The 20,067-nt window shown below is 30.4% G+C and overlaps 8 protein-coding genes across 8 annotated transcripts; 2 read left to right on the forward strand and 6 right to left on the reverse strand.

Annotated features, from left to right (window-relative positions):
• Positions 1–1,079: 1,079 nt before the first annotated feature.
• GO595_009841 (uncharacterized protein) lies at positions 1,080–1,607 on the forward strand (the record flags this gene model as incomplete). The annotated part of the gene is made up of 1 exon (XM_067923571.1): positions 1,080–1,607. One exon carries the CDS (start codon positions 1,080–1,082, stop codon positions 1,605–1,607), a length of 528 nt encoding a protein of 175 aa, XP_067769969.1.
• Positions 1,608–1,762: 155 nt separating this feature from the next.
• Positions 1,763–3,166, reverse strand: GO595_009842 (cobalamin biosynthesis protein CobT; the record flags this gene model as incomplete). Its single annotated transcript, XM_067923572.1, has 1 exon — positions 1,763–3,166. The coding sequence occupies one exon, from the start codon at positions 3,164–3,166 to the stop codon at positions 1,763–1,765; it is 1,404 nt and encodes a 467-aa protein (XP_067769970.1).
• A 947-nt stretch (positions 3,167–4,113) lies between these two features.
• Positions 4,114–4,629, reverse strand: GO595_009843 (ras-related protein Rab-37-like; the record flags this gene model as incomplete). Its single annotated transcript, XM_067923573.1, has 1 exon — positions 4,114–4,629. One exon carries the CDS (start codon positions 4,627–4,629, stop codon positions 4,114–4,116), a length of 516 nt encoding a protein of 171 aa, XP_067769971.1.
• A 2,964-nt stretch (positions 4,630–7,593) lies between these two features.
• On the reverse strand, positions 7,594–8,613 carry GO595_009844 (CAMK family protein kinase; the record flags this gene model as incomplete). The annotated part of the gene is made up of 1 exon (XM_067923574.1): positions 7,594–8,613. The coding sequence occupies one exon, from the start codon at positions 8,611–8,613 to the stop codon at positions 7,594–7,596; it is 1,020 nt and encodes a 339-aa protein (XP_067769972.1).
• A 1,202-nt stretch (positions 8,614–9,815) lies between these two features.
• Positions 9,816–12,020, forward strand: GO595_009845 (uncharacterized protein; the record flags this gene model as incomplete). Its single annotated transcript, XM_067923575.1, has 1 exon — positions 9,816–12,020. One exon carries the CDS (start codon positions 9,816–9,818, stop codon positions 12,018–12,020), a length of 2,205 nt encoding a protein of 734 aa, XP_067769973.1.
• A 3,229-nt stretch (positions 12,021–15,249) lies between these two features.
• Positions 15,250–16,524, reverse strand: GO595_009846 (CAP domain-containing protein; the record flags this gene model as incomplete). Its single annotated transcript, XM_067923576.1, has 1 exon — positions 15,250–16,524. One exon carries the CDS (start codon positions 16,522–16,524, stop codon positions 15,250–15,252), a length of 1,275 nt encoding a protein of 424 aa, XP_067769974.1.
• Positions 16,525–17,170: 646 nt separating this feature from the next.
• Positions 17,171–18,160, reverse strand: GO595_009847 (uncharacterized protein; the record flags this gene model as incomplete). The annotated part of the gene is made up of 1 exon (XM_067923577.1): positions 17,171–18,160. One exon carries the CDS (start codon positions 18,158–18,160, stop codon positions 17,171–17,173), a length of 990 nt encoding a protein of 329 aa, XP_067769975.1.
• Positions 18,161–18,197: 37 nt separating this feature from the next.
• GO595_009848 (uncharacterized protein) lies at positions 18,198–19,712 on the reverse strand (the record flags this gene model as incomplete). The annotated part of the gene is made up of 1 exon (XM_067923579.1): positions 18,198–19,712. The coding sequence occupies one exon, from the start codon at positions 19,710–19,712 to the stop codon at positions 18,198–18,200; it is 1,515 nt and encodes a 504-aa protein (XP_067769976.1).
• Positions 19,713–20,067: the final 355 nt, after the last annotated feature.

Consider the following 20,067-nt stretch of genomic DNA (forward strand, 5'->3'; position numbering starts at 1 on the left):
ATGCGTTTACTTCTATGGTGAAAATGAATCTGTAATTCCTACAAATGTTTTTTTATCTGTTACAGTCGAAATTGAAATCATGGTATTACGCCCATATCAAAGTGATAAGTTTTGAAATACCTTTATAGTCGAGAATTCATTTGAACTTTTCACAACAGTTTCATATTCGTTAACATTGAAATATACAATATCGTTTATAGAAACAATTTCAAATTATTCATTTTTATCAAATACATATATCATTTTAATGTTATCTTCATCTATTGCATATTTCATCACTGAATATTTATATTATAATTATACAGTTTTTATTCTGATTTTTTCACTATTTTCAATCAAAATGAACAAAATAATAATGAAAAACAAACAAATATTGTAATTATTATCATTATTGTGTGTGTAATAATTGTTGTTATCATAATTGTAATATTTATTGTTCTATTTGTTATTTATAAACGAAGTAAAAAAAAATGAAGAAAATGTGATAAGTGTTCAAACGAATGACAATACAACATAAGGATTTTCAATTGTTAGCCCAATGTCAAACATCGACAAAGATCCATTTGTTGAAGATTTCAAAGAAGATCATTTTGTTAATATATAAAATCTTTTTTAGAAACTTTTTATCTTTTTTTTAATAAGTCATTGCAAAAAGAATATTTTGATATCAAATTAAATGTAAATATAAATAGATGTTATACAGTGCCGTAAAGTGCAATTTTTATGATTTTAATGTATAAATGAATTTAAATTAGATAAACTTCAACAAAAAAATTGAACATATAGTGACGATGTTGTTGAAATGACGTTTTATTTAGCAAATAAACGGCTTTTGTATAAATGTAACGTACGTTATGGAAAAGTGACCATTCTCAAACACAAGAAGAATGGAAGAAGAACAGAAGATGGCTTGTATCCAAATCATGGAAAACCTTCTTAAGTTGCCAATTTCACAGATGTTTTGGGATTTGAGAAGTTCTGATAGTGAGAAAGAAAATTTCGAACTTCGGTCATTTCGGAATATCAGTTACATATTGAATAACGACTTTTACCAATCTCCTTACGAGTGGTTATTAGACATGCGAAAGGCATTTGCGACAGCTGTTCTAAATTCGAAATTTGATGATCTTCGATCAAAAGCCGCCCAGCAGTTAAGCATTCAATTCGAAAACGAAATTCTGAAGTTTACGCCAACCTTTCCGCCTTCTGTTATTAAATTCCAGCGAATTGTGGGAGAATTAGATGAATATTTGAAGAAAGCATGTCCTGATTTTCCAGAACATGTTCCTCTTGAATCAAAGCCAGCCGCAGAAGTCTTTAAAAATTCAAGTTATTCAATTGATAATGTCCAAAAACTTTCAAACGATATCAGAATATTGAAAGCTCAGCCACTTATACTTCGTGTGGCCGCTTTTGTATACTCTATACAACCAGAAGCAGTCATCGTTGATAGTGGAATTTCAATAATTTTAACATCTTTGAATGAAGAAAATTTGGTAAGACTACGAAGTTTTGTTGATGATCTCATGTATAAAGCAGCAACAGGTGTAATCCGTCCTTATGTTCGAACTCCTGGCATGAAATCAGCATCTCTTATTGTAAAATAAATATATATGTTTTTAATTACTTTGAATAATATGACCTGACCATTCATTTTATTTCGGATTGCTAATTACAAAAACCTTATCACAACTTCACAAAACATTTTATATCGTTTCGTTAGGATAAAAACAACGCAAAAAATTTATACATAAACAAACATTTATTCATTCCCTTCTGATTCCATTTCTCTCAGCTTTCTCTGCGCTTTTTCATTGCCTTTATCAGCCGCCTTTCGATAATATCTTTTTGCTTCTTCATCATTCGATTCGGTGCCAATTCCTTTTTGAAGACATTTCGCTGCGCTCATCACACAGTCCAAGTCTTCACATTGCATTGCGCCCAATCGATACCACTCAAATGCTTCTTTCTCGTTTTTCTCAACGCCATACCCCTTCTCATATATGCGTCCAATGTATTTATAAGTTAAAGAGTCGCCATATCTCGCAGCATTAATTAGTGATTTAAACGCTTTGTCATATTTCCCTTTCTCATAACAGTACATTCCATGCTCATGAAGAGCCCTAAAATATCCTCTTTTAGAAGATTCTTCAAGATATTCTTCATACTTAGATTCATCTGATTCAACACCTTTGCCTTCTCGATATAACTTAGCCATGAAATAGAAGCCTTCGGCAGAATCATTGTCAATTGCTAATTGGAAATATCGATGAGCTTCCTCATAATTAGAGGAATTCATATATAAAAGTCCGACGTTAAAATGTGAATTGACATAACCGCCGTCAGAAGCAGTTTTGTAATGCAAAAGTGCTTTGGAGGGATCCTTGTCACAACCGTAACCGTTGATGTAGAGGTACCCCAAAAGATGGTGAGAAGGAAAGTGCCCTTGTTCTGCAGCTTTGTTGGCATATTCAAAGGATAGATCATAATTTAATCTCATGCCTTCACCTTTTAAAGCTTTTATGGCAACTGAATACATCGATGCAACGTCACCAAGATCGGCCATTGCTAATTCAAGAGCTGGACCAAGGAACTTCTTTCGAACAACAAGAAAGTCATACTTTTTTCGCAATGCGTCAATTGTTGTTTCTGTTAAATATTGATCAAAAAGTTGTTTGGATGGAGTATAGCCAGCAAGATACGAACAACCAAGATTTGCAATAGCAAAAGCTATATCAGAAGAACATCCATATCCATCGTGTAAACATTTTCCATAATAAAATTGTCCTTTTGGATGAAGAATTTTTGCACATGCTTTGATATGAAATATTGCATAAAGAGCATTTCGAAATGTACCTATACCTTCAAAGTAACATATTCCAGTGGAAAGTTTTCCTTCCCAATTATAGTTTTTTGCTGCTTTTTTGAAGTACTTGAATGCTTCTCTATTACTTTGAGCAACACCTTCACCTTTAAGGCACATATTTCCATAACATACTTGTGCTTTATCATATCCTGCATCTGCAGCACGTTTGTATAATTGTGCAGCCTTTGGTAAATCAACTTCAACACCATTCCCTTTCTCAAATTTTACAGCTTCTTTATAAACATCTTTGATTTCCGGTGGTGTATGGAGTGAAGGGATTCTTGAAATATAAGTGCCCATACTCAGCAAATAATTGCCGAATTCGTACAACATTGTTTTGGGCAATCTATCGTTGATGTAAAATTCACAAAATTGAATGATCTGTTTCTTGATGTATCGTTATTTCAATGAGGTTTTCGTCAGGCGATTTTGCCGAATATTGGGAAAGAAGAACAAGTAAGTTAGAAAAACAAGTTGAAAAAGCTGAAACTAATATCTTCAAAGGTTGTACTTTTTATATACTTGGTTATGTTGGGAGGGGAGAAAAATCAAGATATTTACTTGTGAAAAAAATAGAAAAAAATGGTGGAAGGAATGTTCTAATGTTTTCTAGTAATGTAACTCATATAATATGTAATAATATATGCCAACGAAAAAAAGTCATATTAGAAAAAGCAATTGAAGCAAGAAAAATTTTTTTAATCACTCCAAATTATATTGATGACTGCATTGATGCAGGAAGTTTGATTGATCCAGGTCCATATTTAACAGAAAAGCAAAAAACAAAAACCCTAGATTTTTTTATGAAAAAAGAAAATCCTAAATAACAACATTTTATTTTTCAATGATAAAATCATATAAAAGCAATTTAGCTAAATCTTAGAATTCTCATATAATATCCACTTTTAAAATTTTCAAATTATAAATGCCTAATGATGTTGGCATTAATGCTTTGTAATACAACTTAGATGGAAGGTGTCATTATTATAAATAAAATTATAATGCTTTTTTAAAAAATTTGATTTTTTTTTTGGATGATCAAACACTAATTTTAGGGTTGGCAAATTTCTCCCAAAGCACATTTTGCCTCCGCTCCGGGGAAAAAAGGGAATGGGAGAGATTGAATGGAAAAGTGATTTTAATTGTTAAATTATCCAATTTTCTTCATGATAAAACATATTATTTGATATACGAAATCTTCTTACGAATGATTTTTTATTAGCAGTAACAGTTTTATGTTGGATTTATCACTCTTTGTTAGGCAACAATTTGCGAAACATTCGAGCTAAGGCAATAAATGTTTCGTCAACATTTGTGTTAGACAATGCTGATGTCTCTACAAAGCCTACTCCCAATCTTTTGGCAAGATTTTTACCCTCATGTTTAGATATAACACGTTGTTCTTCGAGATCACATTTGTTTCCGCATATCATTATCGGAACATTTTTACCTATAATGTCTACAATTTCATGGTATATTTTTTCTATTGATTCAATTGATGATCGGATATCTATCGAATAATTTATCAGATAGCAATTACCTTTTTTTACCCTATGCTGTCTAATATATGAAGATGGTTCTGAAGCAGGCCGATCAAATAATTTAAATTCAACATTTTCATCGTCGACAACGATCGAACGATTGTAAAAATCATGACCAATGGTTAAAACAGGATATGACTCAAAAGTTCCGTCAACGAAGCGTTTAATTAAGGATGTCTTACCAACACCATAATCGCCTAAAAACACAACATTGCACTCCATTTCCAAAACGGTTTGCCAAAACCGGTATACCGTATTTAACCGTTTTCTGAAAGAATTCTCTAATAATATCAAAGAAATCAAAATATATTTTCTATAAATTACCCAAGTTGACATCATTAGTGTACATCCATCAAAACATATGAAATGTGGAATATTCGTTTTAAAATATGAATACATTTTCAAAATCAAAATTTATTAAATAACATATTTTGCTATAATTTCAAGTTCTCTGACGCTTTATTGTGCACTGTTAATATTCTAAAAAAAAATAAAATGTAACGGCTGAAGGAGATATTTTTTTCGACAAATCTTCCAAAACACTGAATCTGTCACTATTCAATATTTTGAATGAGTTGATCAACTTTTCCAAGCCTGCACAAAATTTCAGCCTGATGGAAAGAGGCAAGCAAAACAACTTCTTATCATCGGATGTCAATTCATCGTTTGGAACATCCCTTGAATTTTTGAAATTATTTCTGGCAAATTGAATGGGAGGTTTGTTTTCTATTAAATTTACACAAACTTTTGTATTCGTTATATAGTGAAAAAGATGATATACGCAAAGTAATACATTTTCTGAATCGTTAAAATTTGATGCAACATTTAGTCATTCTATGATATTTTTTTTTTTTCAACTTCGAATTCATATTCTTTGTTAAATTCATATGTAACAGAAACACTTACTGTGATTAATTCAAGTTTAACTTATTTTATTAAATATTTTATCTATTATGAATATACATATATTATGTTTTCTTCTTATTTTGGTTTTTATTCTAATTTTAAATGCATTGGAACAAAAAACTGAAAATAAAACTTATGTTTATGTTATTATTGTAGCAATTATAATTATATCTTCACTTATTATCATATTAATTCGTGTGAGAAATAAGAACAAAATGTAAAAGAACAAAATACAGAATCAGTAAATGAAAACAACAATCAAGAAATAAGTATTGACTTTAAATGCTCTAATACTTCCATGAAAAATATTCCTGAAGATCCATTCGCAAATGATTTTAATGAAGAAATATTCTTTATTTGAAATAGTAAATTTATGTTTATTTAATAAGTATCACAAAGCTTTAGAAAAAGTATCTAAAAATGGATGATTTTATTTCAGATTCTTTTTGTTTCTCTTAATAAAATTTTAAGTTTGAAAGTTTCAACGTTGTATAAATTAAATATTTAATTGATATTTTTGTTAAACATTTTTTTTTTCTTTCAATCACATGAAAAAATTTATGAAATAGCTTATTATATATTTAAAGTAATATTCTTCACTATTCCTTATGGAGATAAAAAATATTTAATTAATTCCACAATAATTAGATTTCATTGATAATCGGAATTTTATTTATCTTTCATTCAATATGTGTAATATAATGAAATTAAAAACATTTTTTATTTATCATTTTGGTGCCAAGGCTAAATGCGAAATTTCCTTTGTTCGAAATAATGATGGAATCATTGTTGTTTGTATTAAAAGGTGTAATAAGAAAATGCATAATAAAATTCAAATATGTTATCAAAAAGGAAAATAAATATAAATCAAGATGAAAAGACATGATGAGGAAGCAGAAACAAAAGTTGGGTTCAAAAAAGTGAAAGACTAATAAAGGTGAAATTATCTTTTTTTAATTTTGTTATATGAAATAACTTTTTTTGAAAGAGTAATATGAGTCATTCTTAAAAGGCAGCACACTTAAACAAATAAGGGAGTATTTGTTGATTCATGAAAAATTCTGTTTTGTTCAAGAGGTAGTAGATTAAGTTTTGGTGTTAAACTGATGACACCCTAAGTGTAAGAAGGTAATGTGCTAAACCAGTTTCTTTGCACATAATCTAGCATCACTTTTAATTCTTGGAAATTTTACGACAGAACACAAATTCATTGAAAAAGCGGGATGGAAAAACGATAAATTTTACACACAAAATCTAAAAGATTGACTGTCAAATTGGTTCAAAAATTTAATAGAGCTTTTAAAGCCAGAAAATTCTAAGAGCTGGAATTAGACAACTCAATTTTCAGAAAGTAAGGGATTGTCATAAAGTGAATTATCAACCTTTCGAAGAAATACCAAGGAATTGTTTAAAGAGATAAACTTTCAAAACGAAAAGATCAAAATTTACGAATTATGTTGTCAGATAACATGTGTGAAATCAAAAAATTCAATTTAATTTAAAAATGTATTATTAACATCAACAATTTATTATATCACACATACTTCTTGAACACTTTTTCAACAAGGAACAATAAATATTTCATGTAAATCTAAATTGTTATCTTCACATATTTGAAAATCAAAAAATATTATTTTAAATGGAATCTCAATCTAATATTATAGACAATCATTTCTCCATTGAGCTATCAGTATAAAAAACATATTATGAACCATATTTTCTATTATATAATAATACAATTATATTCAAAATCTTATATCTTTTTCTGTAAGATTCAGATTCATATTTGTACACAGTTCTACTTTGATTAAATGATTAGATGTTGCTCTTACGATATATAAGCCTTGTTGCTCTGCCACAGGAAAATTTTCCATTGTTCTCCACTTTGAAAATTTCACTGAAAAAGCAAAATTCCAAATTCTTTCAATAATTCATTAAGCTAAAATCACTTGACACCATATTCAATACAATTTACAAGACCAGAACATCACAAATTTCAGAGCAAATATTACAACCTGTATTCAATTAATTTATACCACGAACCAAATTGTCAAAACTTAATAAGTTACCCAAGGACTGCAGCGGCAGCATTTCTCTTGTAACAAATGAATTCTCACCAATTACTGCGGCATTAAATTCCTTTGGAGGCTGAATGTTATCTGATGTCAAATTTTAATGATAAAAATATTATTGGTAATTAACCAATTCTTTATGTAAATCGTATTTACTATTTCCCGAAGAAGTCCTTTTCGTATCAAAACAGTTGTAAAGTCGATTTATTCAAACATTAATTTTTGGTAATTTCGATTCTTGTTTCAGTTTAGGCTTCATAAGTAAGCACGATCTATTATTTATTCTCGCGTGCCCTATAATTCCTTGTGAAACAGAATTCGGGAGTCCGTTTAAAGATCTCCGATAACTTTTATTTTTCTTTCCTTCTTTAATCGAAGGGTAAAGAGCTGCGTAGTTATACTTCTGGATGTTATCAAATATCGGAGACCGAATAAGGTTTGCTAATGATTCTCTCTTTTGTGGATTAATGGCAGTCATCGCACGAATCAAATTACAAAATTCGGGATCTGCATAATTCGGAAATGATAACATTCCGACTTTAATGCACATCTCTAATTCTGTAACACAATTATATGTCCATGGAAGTCTTCCAAATGCAATCATATAAAATGTGATTCCTAATGACCATATATCTGATAGAAGCGGATCAACGTTTTGTCGGCATATCATCTCTGGCGCCATAAACGCTAACGAACCTGCGTATGCGTGAAGAATTTCACCTTTTTCTAATTTCTTACTTAGACCAAAATCTGCAAGTTTTGGTCTTCCGTAATTATCTAAGAGTATATTCCCCGGCTTGATATCTCTGTGTGCAATGTTTTGTTCATGGCAATACATAAGGGCTTTAATTAATTGATAACAATATGAATATAATTTTGGTGGTCGAATTGCTCCTTCTAACTCGATTAAGTCCTTTAATGAACCTCCGCTACAATACTCTAAAACGAGATATAAATTTGAATGTGTTTCATCGAAAAAAAATTCGTACATTGATATAATATTTGGATGACATAATCTGATTATTGTTGTTGCTTCGTTTTTAGTTTCATTGAAGTCTGAGTCTGATTGGTTGATTCTTTTAATGCAGAATTCTTGATTATATTTATCTGAATGTACCAAAAATACAGTTCCATAACTTCCAGCGCCAATCGGCTTCTTATAACGGTAATGGTGCTCTGGGAGGATTTCTTGTATCTCATTGATATTGACCTGCGCCACATCCATCATCAGTTTCTGGAAATAATTACCCAAAAAAAGTTTCCACTGAAACAATTCAATTCATGTTCAAAAAGAGACGATATTTTTACTTTTTGAATGAATCGACCGCAGATTTACACAAAAATAATTTTATAGGAATTAAAAATAAAAGTGTTGATACATAAACATAAAAAACAAAAGAAATACAAAAAAGATAATAATTACTGTATTAAAAAATATATTTAATGATGAAGATGAAGGAGAAAATCGATTTTGGCAACGACATTCACATAACTCGAGTTATCAAAAATTCTATGCGCTCTCAAATAACCGTTGTGGTAGCCATTCAATTTTAATGGGGTGAAATTTCCCCTCTCAATTTCCCATAAATTTGCTTTTTGTGCGACATTTCTTCCACAGTTAAATAACGCAGATTTATATATATTATTTTTGCGCTCTAAACATAATAGCAAAATGATTACATGAAAGATATGTAATTTATGGCCTCATTACATTTAATGTTCCAATCAAAATTAACTCTTTATGAAAACTATAGCATTATATTAATGCAGAAATAAATCTGAACATAAAATAAGAACAAAGCGACAGGTAACTCATTGCAATATTAGTTTGCACTAATTATTTCTGAATGCAAAAATATCTATAAATGCAAAAAGGCAACAAAACTGTTCTAGCGACTTAAGTGTTGCGTTGTTTTACGTGTTTTCTTAGAAAACTAATTCATTTCAAATTATTTACAAAATATGATTTAAACATTAAATCAAAAGCACCAAAAAAAACACAACCTCAGTAAGATATTGAGCTAATTATCTAAATAAACGTTGGATTAATATTGTTTAATTATACAGATATTGTTCCACTAACTTCATAAATATTGAATGCACCTCATGCGCATTATTTTGAGCGAAGGCGTTCGGAATTTAACTGTAATTGTTGATGCTTAAGCTGTTTTTTTGATGTTTCTTCCGATGACTTTTTGGTGGTTCGTACACGTAAACTTTTCATTTTTGGCTTGCTATTCAATACTTTACATACCCGTCATGCTTAGAATTTATGAATTTGTAACAAACGGTTGGTACGTCCCGATCGACATATTGAATGGGTTAAAAATTTGAAACGACCGTTTATATGGTTGACAGCTTCTTGATCATATAAAAAGTGCTCAAGAAGTTTACGAAGTGAAGTGATCAATTTCATACCACAAGTCGTTCATGATGCTCCTCCAGTTTATCATTGCTTTCCAATTCAGAAAACTTTCAAATGACATACCAATGGAACACCATTTTTGTGGAGCTAATATTAATGGACACATCTATGATGCATCTGAGATGGCATCAAAGATGCCTGTTTTAAATTTTACTGATCTAGAAGGCGAACACCAATTTTACCTCAGGTTTTGTGATGACATTCGAGCATCAGATTTGCCTGAAGGTATTTCAACTCAATATGGCGCATCTGGAATTGCCATTCAAAAATCAACAGGTGAATACGAACCATTTAATTATCATTTCACGCAAACGTATTCTATTCCCAATAATTATGAAGATGGATTTTTCATTTACTCACTTTCTGAATCATTCCATAAATTATTAGATCAAGAATATTACTATGTAATTTACGACATGAAGTGTAAAGAGGGGTCAGAAGATCTTAATCCCATATCTATTCAAACTATTCCATTTGGAGATTCATTATCAATTATCATCACATTTGAAAACAAATATGGATGTTATACAATGGGAAATGTTCCAGCAACTCCCACAAAACACCACTGTAATGTTTCTTATCCACCAAATGTGGTTTATCCATTTGGCATTTCTTTCAAATTAGACGAAATTGTAGCCGAACCACGAGGATTTCCAATTCCAATAGATGCCAATACCTATGCCATGGTAAAGATCTGTGGCACAAGTACATGTCCACCTAATCTCCAATGTGATTCTGAAGAATCAGGAGTTTGGGTTTGTTCTGCTGGATCTTGTCGTTCCTTTGGGACTCTTCCCACAGAGCTTTCCAAGCTTTATGACAATCCAGATGAAGGAGTTCTCGCCATTTACAATGATAAATCACGTCAAACAAAAGTTGCTTTTCGATGTGATTTTACTATTGGCAAAGGTGAAATCTCTGTTATAAACAAGCGCCTTAACCATGACACAGAACTCCTTGTGAGCACGCAGCTTCAAGAAGTGTGTATCAAGGCAATTGAGGCAAGTCACACGTACTCGTGTCAGGCGCAGTTGTCAGACATCAAACATCAAATTTCAGTTGATTTAACCGCTCTGAATTACAACAACGGTTATCGATTCAATGTTTCAATAAAACCGTGGGGAATGACGCCCGATAAAACTTATGTCCAAATCCAACCTTGCGGTGTATCTACGTGTCCTGGAGATATATGCGAAACTGCGGGCGCTAATATATGGTTATGTAAAGTCGACAAAGGTGTATCGATATGTGAAGATTATGGATTATATGAAAACTCTGTTGAAATCACTCCATTTACTCCTGGTGATCTTTCTAAAGGGCTTTATCTTACATATAAAGGTACAGCTAAAAGATTAACACATATTCATCTCAGATGTAATCGATCTCTTCCTGAACATCAAATGACATTCGACCAAGAAGTGAATGTAGATACAGGTAAAGGGCTACAAATTGTTGGTTATTCATCTGATTATTGCATTGAACCAACACCACGTCCAGAACCAACATTACCAGTTCCAACCCCATATCCAACATCAACTCCAACACCAGGTCCAATTCCGTCACTTGTTTACCAAGATTCCGAAGTTCGTTTTGATTTATCATCATTGTATGTCAACAAAACGCGCGTAGCACTTTCAGTGCGTTACACCAAAAGTGCCAATGAAATGCAAAGTGTGATGATGTTTATTGAGAATGGAATTAAAGGATGTCCTCGTGGATATACATGTTTATATTCCGATGAAGCATCCATTTATAAATGTTTTGATGTCTATAAAGGCGAAATCGTTAAGACATGTTTCAGTGTTGCAGATGTTCGATATGGCATTGAAATTAATCGGAATGAATTTATATATTACGGAGGATATGGCGGATATTCCACGAAAGTTATTATCGAGTGTAACAGAAGTATCGAAAACAACAAATTGTTAATGGATGAAAAAGGATTCGAAGAAAATCGAATGATTACATTATATGGATATAGTAATGCGTTTTGTCCGAAAGAAGATACGAATAACCATAAGACATCGGGCGGATCTGTGTTTTTGTTTATTCTTTATCTGATTGCAATCGGATACTTCGGCGTAGGTACACTTGTTGTGTACTTGCGCACAAAGCAAGTCGACATTCCAAATAAGCAGTTTTGGAGCGAGGTCGGAGAAAGTATAATGAGAGTGTTCTGTCGAAGGAACTATAAATACGACAAAATTTAATAGTAAATAAATGAATACATTATCGCATTTGAACATTGAAACCCATTTCTTCAGCTGAAACATAATGTTCGATTTGGAGCTGATGATGTCCATTTTGAAATTGTGTCCTGTGAAGCTGTCGGTTGTGTGGGCAAACGTTATCCTGATAAACATGTTAGATAACGTAGAAAATTCATTCATTTCATTGGTGTTGGAATTGAGAACATTTGGTGAACTGAGGTGATTGGGTGTGGTTTACATCCGGAATGTGGGGGTCCCCAGAAATTCATAGCACACTCAGTAAATTTTCAAAATAACGATAAATGTTTTGAATACCGAACCACGGGTACATGTTATGTATCGTCAATGTAAAGTACTTATTTCCCAAAACTGGAAATATTGAGAACACTATACATATAAGCAGATTGATACGGTGAAATACTTTTTGAACAAGAAGGAATTGATTCTAATGCAAATAATATATATGTGTTTTATTTGATGTTTATTTTAATAATTATTTATTTCAATATATTATATGGAAATTATAAAAATTATATAAAGTAGCACTTATTTATGCATCTCAAAATGATCATGTAGATATAGTTAGAATACTTCTTGAACAAGAAGGAATTGATAAAAGTTACATCTCAAAACTCGTCTGAATAATTTGATTTTTATTATACATGAATAATAAATTCATTCTCCTAATGTTCATTCTTTTTTCTCTATAAAAATTTTTAATATCACATTCAATAAATTTTTTTAATTTTTATTATATTTAATGAAAAATTATTTGTTGTTGAATCAAAATTGGAGACTGCAAACAAGTGAAAAAGTTGAATTTTTCAAGCTAAAATGCCAACATTATATAATCTTCTATTAGGGACTATTATACGAGTCATTTTAAATTTTAAACAATTATACATGAATTCACTATTATTCTATAATGCCTAGATAAGTTTTTCATTCATTAAAAATTCAAAATTATTTAAATTACATAATCAATTTAATATTATTAATAATATATAACCAGTAGAAACTTTAAAATTCTAATTCATGACAACTTTGTTCATTTACTCTGTTCGCAAGTTGCAGTCGCAACAATCACATTTTCATTACTTTTAGAAACAAACAATCTATTTGACACGTAAGTATCATTTGTTTGGAAGCTATTCTTTACAATGACTTGTATCGTACACTTTATTGATCCCTTATGTTTATTTGATATTTTATTCAACATTTTCTTTACTATTTGTCTTCGATCTTTATCTCCGAGTTCACATTTACCTTTTCTAATTAATTTATTTAGGAAAAGCGAATCCAATTCATGTTTACTCAAGAAAGAAGTCAATTTAATTTTATATTTTAATAAATTTAACTTTTCATTAATTTCGAAAAACTTTTCCAAAATTTCTTTAAACGAAAAAAATTCGAATTGTTTTTTAACCAAATTATATTCGGATTTAATTTCCGACATAACTTCTTTTAAATAATAACTTTGGTCGGAAATTTTTATTTCATTTATATCCTCAAAAATTAAATATGAAACAAGTTCGATGATATATTCATTCATAGATAAAGTCCTAAACCAATTCAGCACAAATTCACATTGCCAAATTGGGTTAAACAAATCATTTAACACTGCTTTAAATATATTTTCGATTATGTTATCATCGATTTGAATTTGTTTATTCCGAATAATTCGTTTTATATATTCTAAATTCGGTTCAATGTTTTTAGCTTTACAATTCGATTTATATTTTATTATTATGTCTCGAACTTCATAGATAACATTTAAATCGATTTTATTCTTTATTATGATATTGTTCATTATTATTTTGTTTATAATAATATAATGAATCGAACTTAATATGAAATTCGATGTGTTTAAGTTGTTCTTTAATTTGTTTATATAGAAATTTAATATTTGTAAGTTCTGATATATAATCGGAGAATTTAAATCAATTTCTTCTTCGTTCATATTTTCGATCAAAGTTTTGTTTCGATAACATTCTTCAAGATAATTACAAAATTTATTCCAAATGTCTTCAAAGTTTTTGTCTAATAAATATAACGAAAGATTAGAAAGTATATTTAAGTTTGGATTGATAGTAATCGACTTCAAGAAATTGGAACTTTTGATGTTTTTATTGTTTTGTATTGTTTGATGTTTATTGTTATCGTTTTCCATTTGTTCTGTTATTACTTTTTGTATGAAATCACTCGAAAAATCGAAAATGTAATTAGTTGATATCGATATATAACATTTCGGCGCTTCTTCGAAATTTAACACGGGATAATGCTCAGCATTTTGGTTGTCCCATATTCCGCAAACATAAAAATTATATTTCAAATTATGTGTTTGATAATACATTAGGGCAGAATAGGAAATATCAGATTTGTTCGGACAAAAAGATTCGTTGAGAAGATTTAATATGTTGGATAACGTAGAAAATTCATTCGTTTCATTGGCGTTGGAATTAAGAATATTTAATAAACTGGAATAATTAGGTATAATATATTTGGCTTGTGTTGAATAAAAAATTGTTCCTGTGTCTTTAATCTCCATACCAATGTAAGAAGAATCTTCTAATTGAATAAAAAATGGTAGATGAAAATTAGTTGAACGAAATGAAACTGAAAGAGCTGATAAAAGTTCGCGTGAAGATACATCTTCGTTAATGATTTTAACCAAAATATATGGGGTTTGAATCCCAAATAATTGAAATATATTGTCAGAAATATTATTATCAAATAATGACTCAGACTGATGTTCCTTAGTAAAAGGAACATATTGAATTATGTAAGATTCATTTTCTTTTATTGAATTAAAGTCCCAAGATTTAAGATCTTCAAAACTTTTAGCTTGATTTTCGAAATTAGTACAACATGTAAAATCACTCCAAAGTTTGTCTACATCCTCTTCCTTAAACTTTATCATTAAGTAAATATTTACCTAAATTTTTTATTTAAAATATGCCTAGTGATGAAGAAACCGTTTAAATTCCGGCTCATTTGCAAAATCGAAATATCTTGTTTCCAAGGCATTGGAAATACGAAGAAATCAATATGTGAAATATTTGAAAGTAAAAGTGTATCTCATCATCATAAACACCGGATGAAAAAGAATTTAATTATCAATCAATGAAGAAAAGCATTAACACAAAGCCATTAGTTGTCTAAAAAAAATAAGAAAATCCTTCCCGTTTATTATCATATTAATGATGTAATGCAACTAATTAAATTTAGATTATAATTCTGGCGCATCAGCTTCGTCAACTTTCACATTTCGCTTACGAAGGAAGATGATAACTCCTGTAACTACACCTGCTACCACGACAATGACCACAATACAAATAAGTGCAATTCCGCCACCTGTTTGTGCAAATGGTACATCTTCTTGTTCGTCATGTACACTTTCTGTATCATGTCCAGGTTCTGGAGTTTCACCTTGAGTTTGAGGAGTTTGAGTATGAGGAACCTGAGTATTTGTTTGAGGATTTTGAGTTGGTGTTTGTTGAGTGTTTGTTTTTGTTTGAGGATTTTGAGTTTGAGTTTGTTGAGTGTTTGTTTGTGTTTGAGGATTTTGAGTTGGTGTTTGTGGAGTCCAAGGGTCAGGATGTTCTGCTAAGATCTTATTGTAATCTTCATCAGACTGCGCATTGTTACAGTTTGTTATCACTGTGAAGTACCGATATTCATCGCCATTTGTTCGAACCAACCGAACATGATAAACGGTGTTGTACTGCGGGGTGCCCTTTGTAAATTTTGGCAGAAATCCGACGGTTTTTCGGGGGTTCCCACTGTCATGCGCATCGTACAGGTCAATCTCCATAGAGAGCTTTGTGGAATTTTCATAGACTTCTAAAGAAGAAAAGTCACTTGCTTTGAGTAACATTGCTGAAAAAGACCATCTGTAAAATTGATTATGTGGACATGGACCTGGTGGTGGATATGCATAAAAATCAAGACGCTCATCATTTATAATACCCGTTTTTAATACTTTCATCGCAGAATATCGACCAATGCTTGCAAACCCAAATGTACCACATTTGGTATTAAGTATTAAAACACGGTGTCCAAGATTATGGTTGTCATTGTCCTCCATAAAAAGGTCAATATCATATGTTGATGCACCAGATCCAAAGGCAAGATTTGATGTAGAACAAGCTTCATATGCTTCTTGTGAAAAACATCGTGCTGTTTGTGGTGGGTAGTGAGTAACAGTTCCTAAATAATGACAAACAACACAGCATTTTAACAAATCTTCAGTATATTTCTCATCGTAATTTGCGTCGTTCTTGAATCCAACAAGCTTACGGAAATAATTTGTGCGGCTAAGAGCTGATTTAGCATCTTCAGGGTTATATGTTTGGATTCCGCACATTGTTTTTGATGTATTCTCCCATGGCGGCCAAGGAATATCTCGATCATATTCTTTCTTATAAGCACTGCAGACTTGAGAACGAGTTCTTGCTTCTAATTCGTTAAGTCTGATGATAGTTGCGACAAAGAAAAACATCATCAAATCTTGTAATAACGTTATTCAAAATTTTGAATGTCTTTGTGATAAACCGTTATTATGAATTTTCAATGGAGGCTTTGACTGTAGATTTGCGCAACTCTTGACTTTTCCTGTGAAGTCAAGTCGCTCACAAACTCATTCCCAAAAATCAGGAAGATTTGATGACTTTTGGAAGGAATTCAATAGTTTATTTTTGTGGATTTTTCATTGGTATGATTAATGCTTTGGAATGAGGCCTCCCAACAACCGACAAACTTTGGAGGTGTATGGTTGACAAAAAAAATTGATATTTTGATAAAGTATTTTTCAATCTTTATCTTTTTGTATATAAATTATATATTAAGAATATTAAAATCGTAGGACATATAGCACATACGCATTTCCGAAAACCACAATAGATATTTTATTTATATAATAAATATCAAAAATTGTTAAATATGAATATTTGTTATATTTCGATTGTTCTCTTCGTCTTTTGGTTGTTTGAAATTTTTATTTTTTATTTCTGTGCTTATTTAGTCAGATAACTTATAATTACAAACAAATAACCTCAACGAATCACTTGAATAAAATTTTTGTGGGAAACAAAAACTCTAACAAATTCGAGTGAACTTTTTTTGGGAAACAAATTCGTTTTTACTTATTTCTAAATGATAAGAGATACAATTGGCAAAGCAGAAATTGCAACTTTTCCTAATGTCTTGAAGAACTTTCCTACGCCCTTCTTAAATTTTTGGCTCTTCTTTGAGATTACTTTTGCCTCATTTTTTAATTCTTCGACGCATTCACTTAACAATGAAGCGCTGTATGCCTTTAACTCACTTCGAATACTTTCGTTTGCATCTGATATAACATAATCACATTTCCGATTAAGTCTACTTGCAACATCACATGGTAATACATCCGAAGGACTTCCTGACCTATTTTGCATTTCAGTTCTTATTGACATTTTTTCTCTTTCTAATTCCATTCGAATCTTTTCCTTGAATTCGCTTTTGAGTTGAATTAATCTTTTGTTCCTTTCTTCTTCAGAAAGTTGATTTAAACTTTTCATATGCTTTTGAATTTGACTTGTGATATAATCTTCAAGTTTCTTATTAATACTTTCATTAACACTCCCTGAATAACGTGATTTAAATTCATTAATGCAATTATTAGTTATCATATCATTTAAATTTCGTGAGATTCGATTTAACTTTTCGAAGTCGCTTCGTTTGATATTATATTCTTGTGCTGTTACTTCATTCTTCATTATAGATTCCGCAATTTGTTTCAAGCTTTCGATAACTTTCTCTGTGTTTTCTCCAGCTATTTTATGCGCGTTTTGTCCCATTTCGATTAATATACTTTTAGCTTGTGAACGTATGAAATCTTCAACTTGTTGTCGTGCTGTTTGATTGATATTAGATTGAAGACATATTCGATCGAGTTCAAGTTGACATTCATTTTCTAAGTTACGAATACGACTTTCATTTAATATTGCGGATTCATCAGTCGATAATATGTTATTAATTTTCTCTTGTGCTATTGCCATTCTTTCGGATATAAAAGATAACATTTTGTCTTCTAAATCTTTTGTAGTTTTCTTAATTCGCGTTTCTTTTTCTTGTTTAATTACTGTGTTTAATTCATCCATTTTACCTATTAACTTATTATATATATAATTGTCAATTTTATTGCGTATTTCTTTCGGTATTTTTTCTTACTTTTTTCGCTTCTTGTTTAATTTCATCATTTATTTGATGTATTTCAGTATTAATGTTTTCTTGAATTTCCATAATGATTGAAAAATCAATTTTTTCTTCGGATCCAATTCGATTTAATTCATTAATACAATCATCAGAATCTAATGAACATGACCTTAAAAGTTCACCTAAATCTGATGATTTACTATTAGTCATAGTTTGTTCTGATTGTTTTTTCTTTGTTTCGATATACGAATTAATTTCATCTTGTAAATGTTTATGTTGTAATTGTTTCATTTGATCTCTAAGTTCATTAAATATTTTACATTTTGTTGATATTTCATCAGAAATTTTTCGTTTTAATTCTTTATATACATTTGAATCTTTAACTTTCCCTTCTTCGATTTTACTATCGAAATCTTCTGTTAATTCTTTAATAATTTTGACGGAGTCTATAATTGGTAATTCAATAATTGTTCCTTCTTTAATTGATGATTCGATTTCATTAATTTTATTATCAAGTTCTTGAATTTTCTTTTGAATGATTTCTTCAACAATTGGTTTATATTTGTTCTCATAATTTTTATTTTGCGTATCTTGAAAAATTTGAATAATAACCTGAATGATGTCTTGTTGTTCAGGTAAATTAATTAAATTTTCAAACATTTCACATGCGCTTTCCCAATCAAATGTGAATTCTTTTCGTGCTTCTTCAATATGATTTATAAGTCTTTGCGCAAAGATTTTGAACCCAAGATTAAATTCAAACCCTTGTGCCATTATATCCGCATTTATATCAATTGGATAAAGTGGAATAAAATCATTATATTGAATCGTATTTTGTATCTTTCTATAGATACTTTTTTTGATTTTTTTCTGATATTTATCAAATTTGCCTTTACTTGGTTGATATTTAGGGACATTTCTTACAAGTGCAATTAAATTTTTGCTTAAATCACTTTTTAACGTTCCGCGAATTATAAGATCAATTGTTTTGAGAATTTCTTTAATTGTATCTGCTACGCCATTTGAAAAGTTTGTTTCTAACATAGATATAATAACACTGGATAATGCAGCATATGGATAAATAAGTTGGCTCATAAGATAGTGACCTGCCTGAATTTGACCATCGCCAGCATTAAAACCATCGACAGCATTAAAACCATCAGACCCTTCTGTATCAATAAAAAATATTTGAGTTTCGTTGTTTGGAATTATTTCCATTCCAAACTTTTTCCTAAAATCATTATAAGGAAGAGGCCCATAAATAAAAGCGCCAGTAGTTTCTTCATCCCTCCCATTACCAACAGCAATACTCTTATCGCCGGTAAGTAATTTTAATGTACTGGACTTACCAATTTGGTATGAACCAAAAATTGTTACAAAAATAATTGGCTTTCCTTGTGCTTCCATCATTGCATCTTTGAATTCTTTGAGAACATGCTTAAATTTCCTGTTTATTCCTTTGCCATCGCATATTGTTGTCTTGTGATGTGGGAGCATAGAGTTATTTAGATTACAGATTGAGGTGGCATTTTTATAATATACACAGTGGCATATATTAAAAAACGGTTATGAGCAATTTTTAAATAATTAAACCATGAAAATCATAAAAATTCATTGAATTTGATAATGAATTTATTTTGAAAAAAAAGTGAACCGCCGCATTTTAGCCTTTTTTACCCTTGTCGAGATTAATCAAGCTAAAAATTGTCCACTTTTTAACACAAATCTGATCGTCTTTTAGGCATGAAAACTGTCCATTTTCCACATGAGACAGAAGGAAAATTGCGACTGGGAAACACTTTTATTAATAAATCAAGCAATTTTTAGTTAGAATGAAGAAAATTTCCCTAGA

Source organism: Histomonas meleagridis, assembly GCF_020186115.1.
Source record: "Histomonas meleagridis strain 2922-C6/04-10x chromosome Unknown contig_97, whole genome shotgun sequence".
NCBI classification, from domain to species: Eukaryota; Parabasalia; order Tritrichomonadida; family Dientamoebidae; genus Histomonas; species Histomonas meleagridis.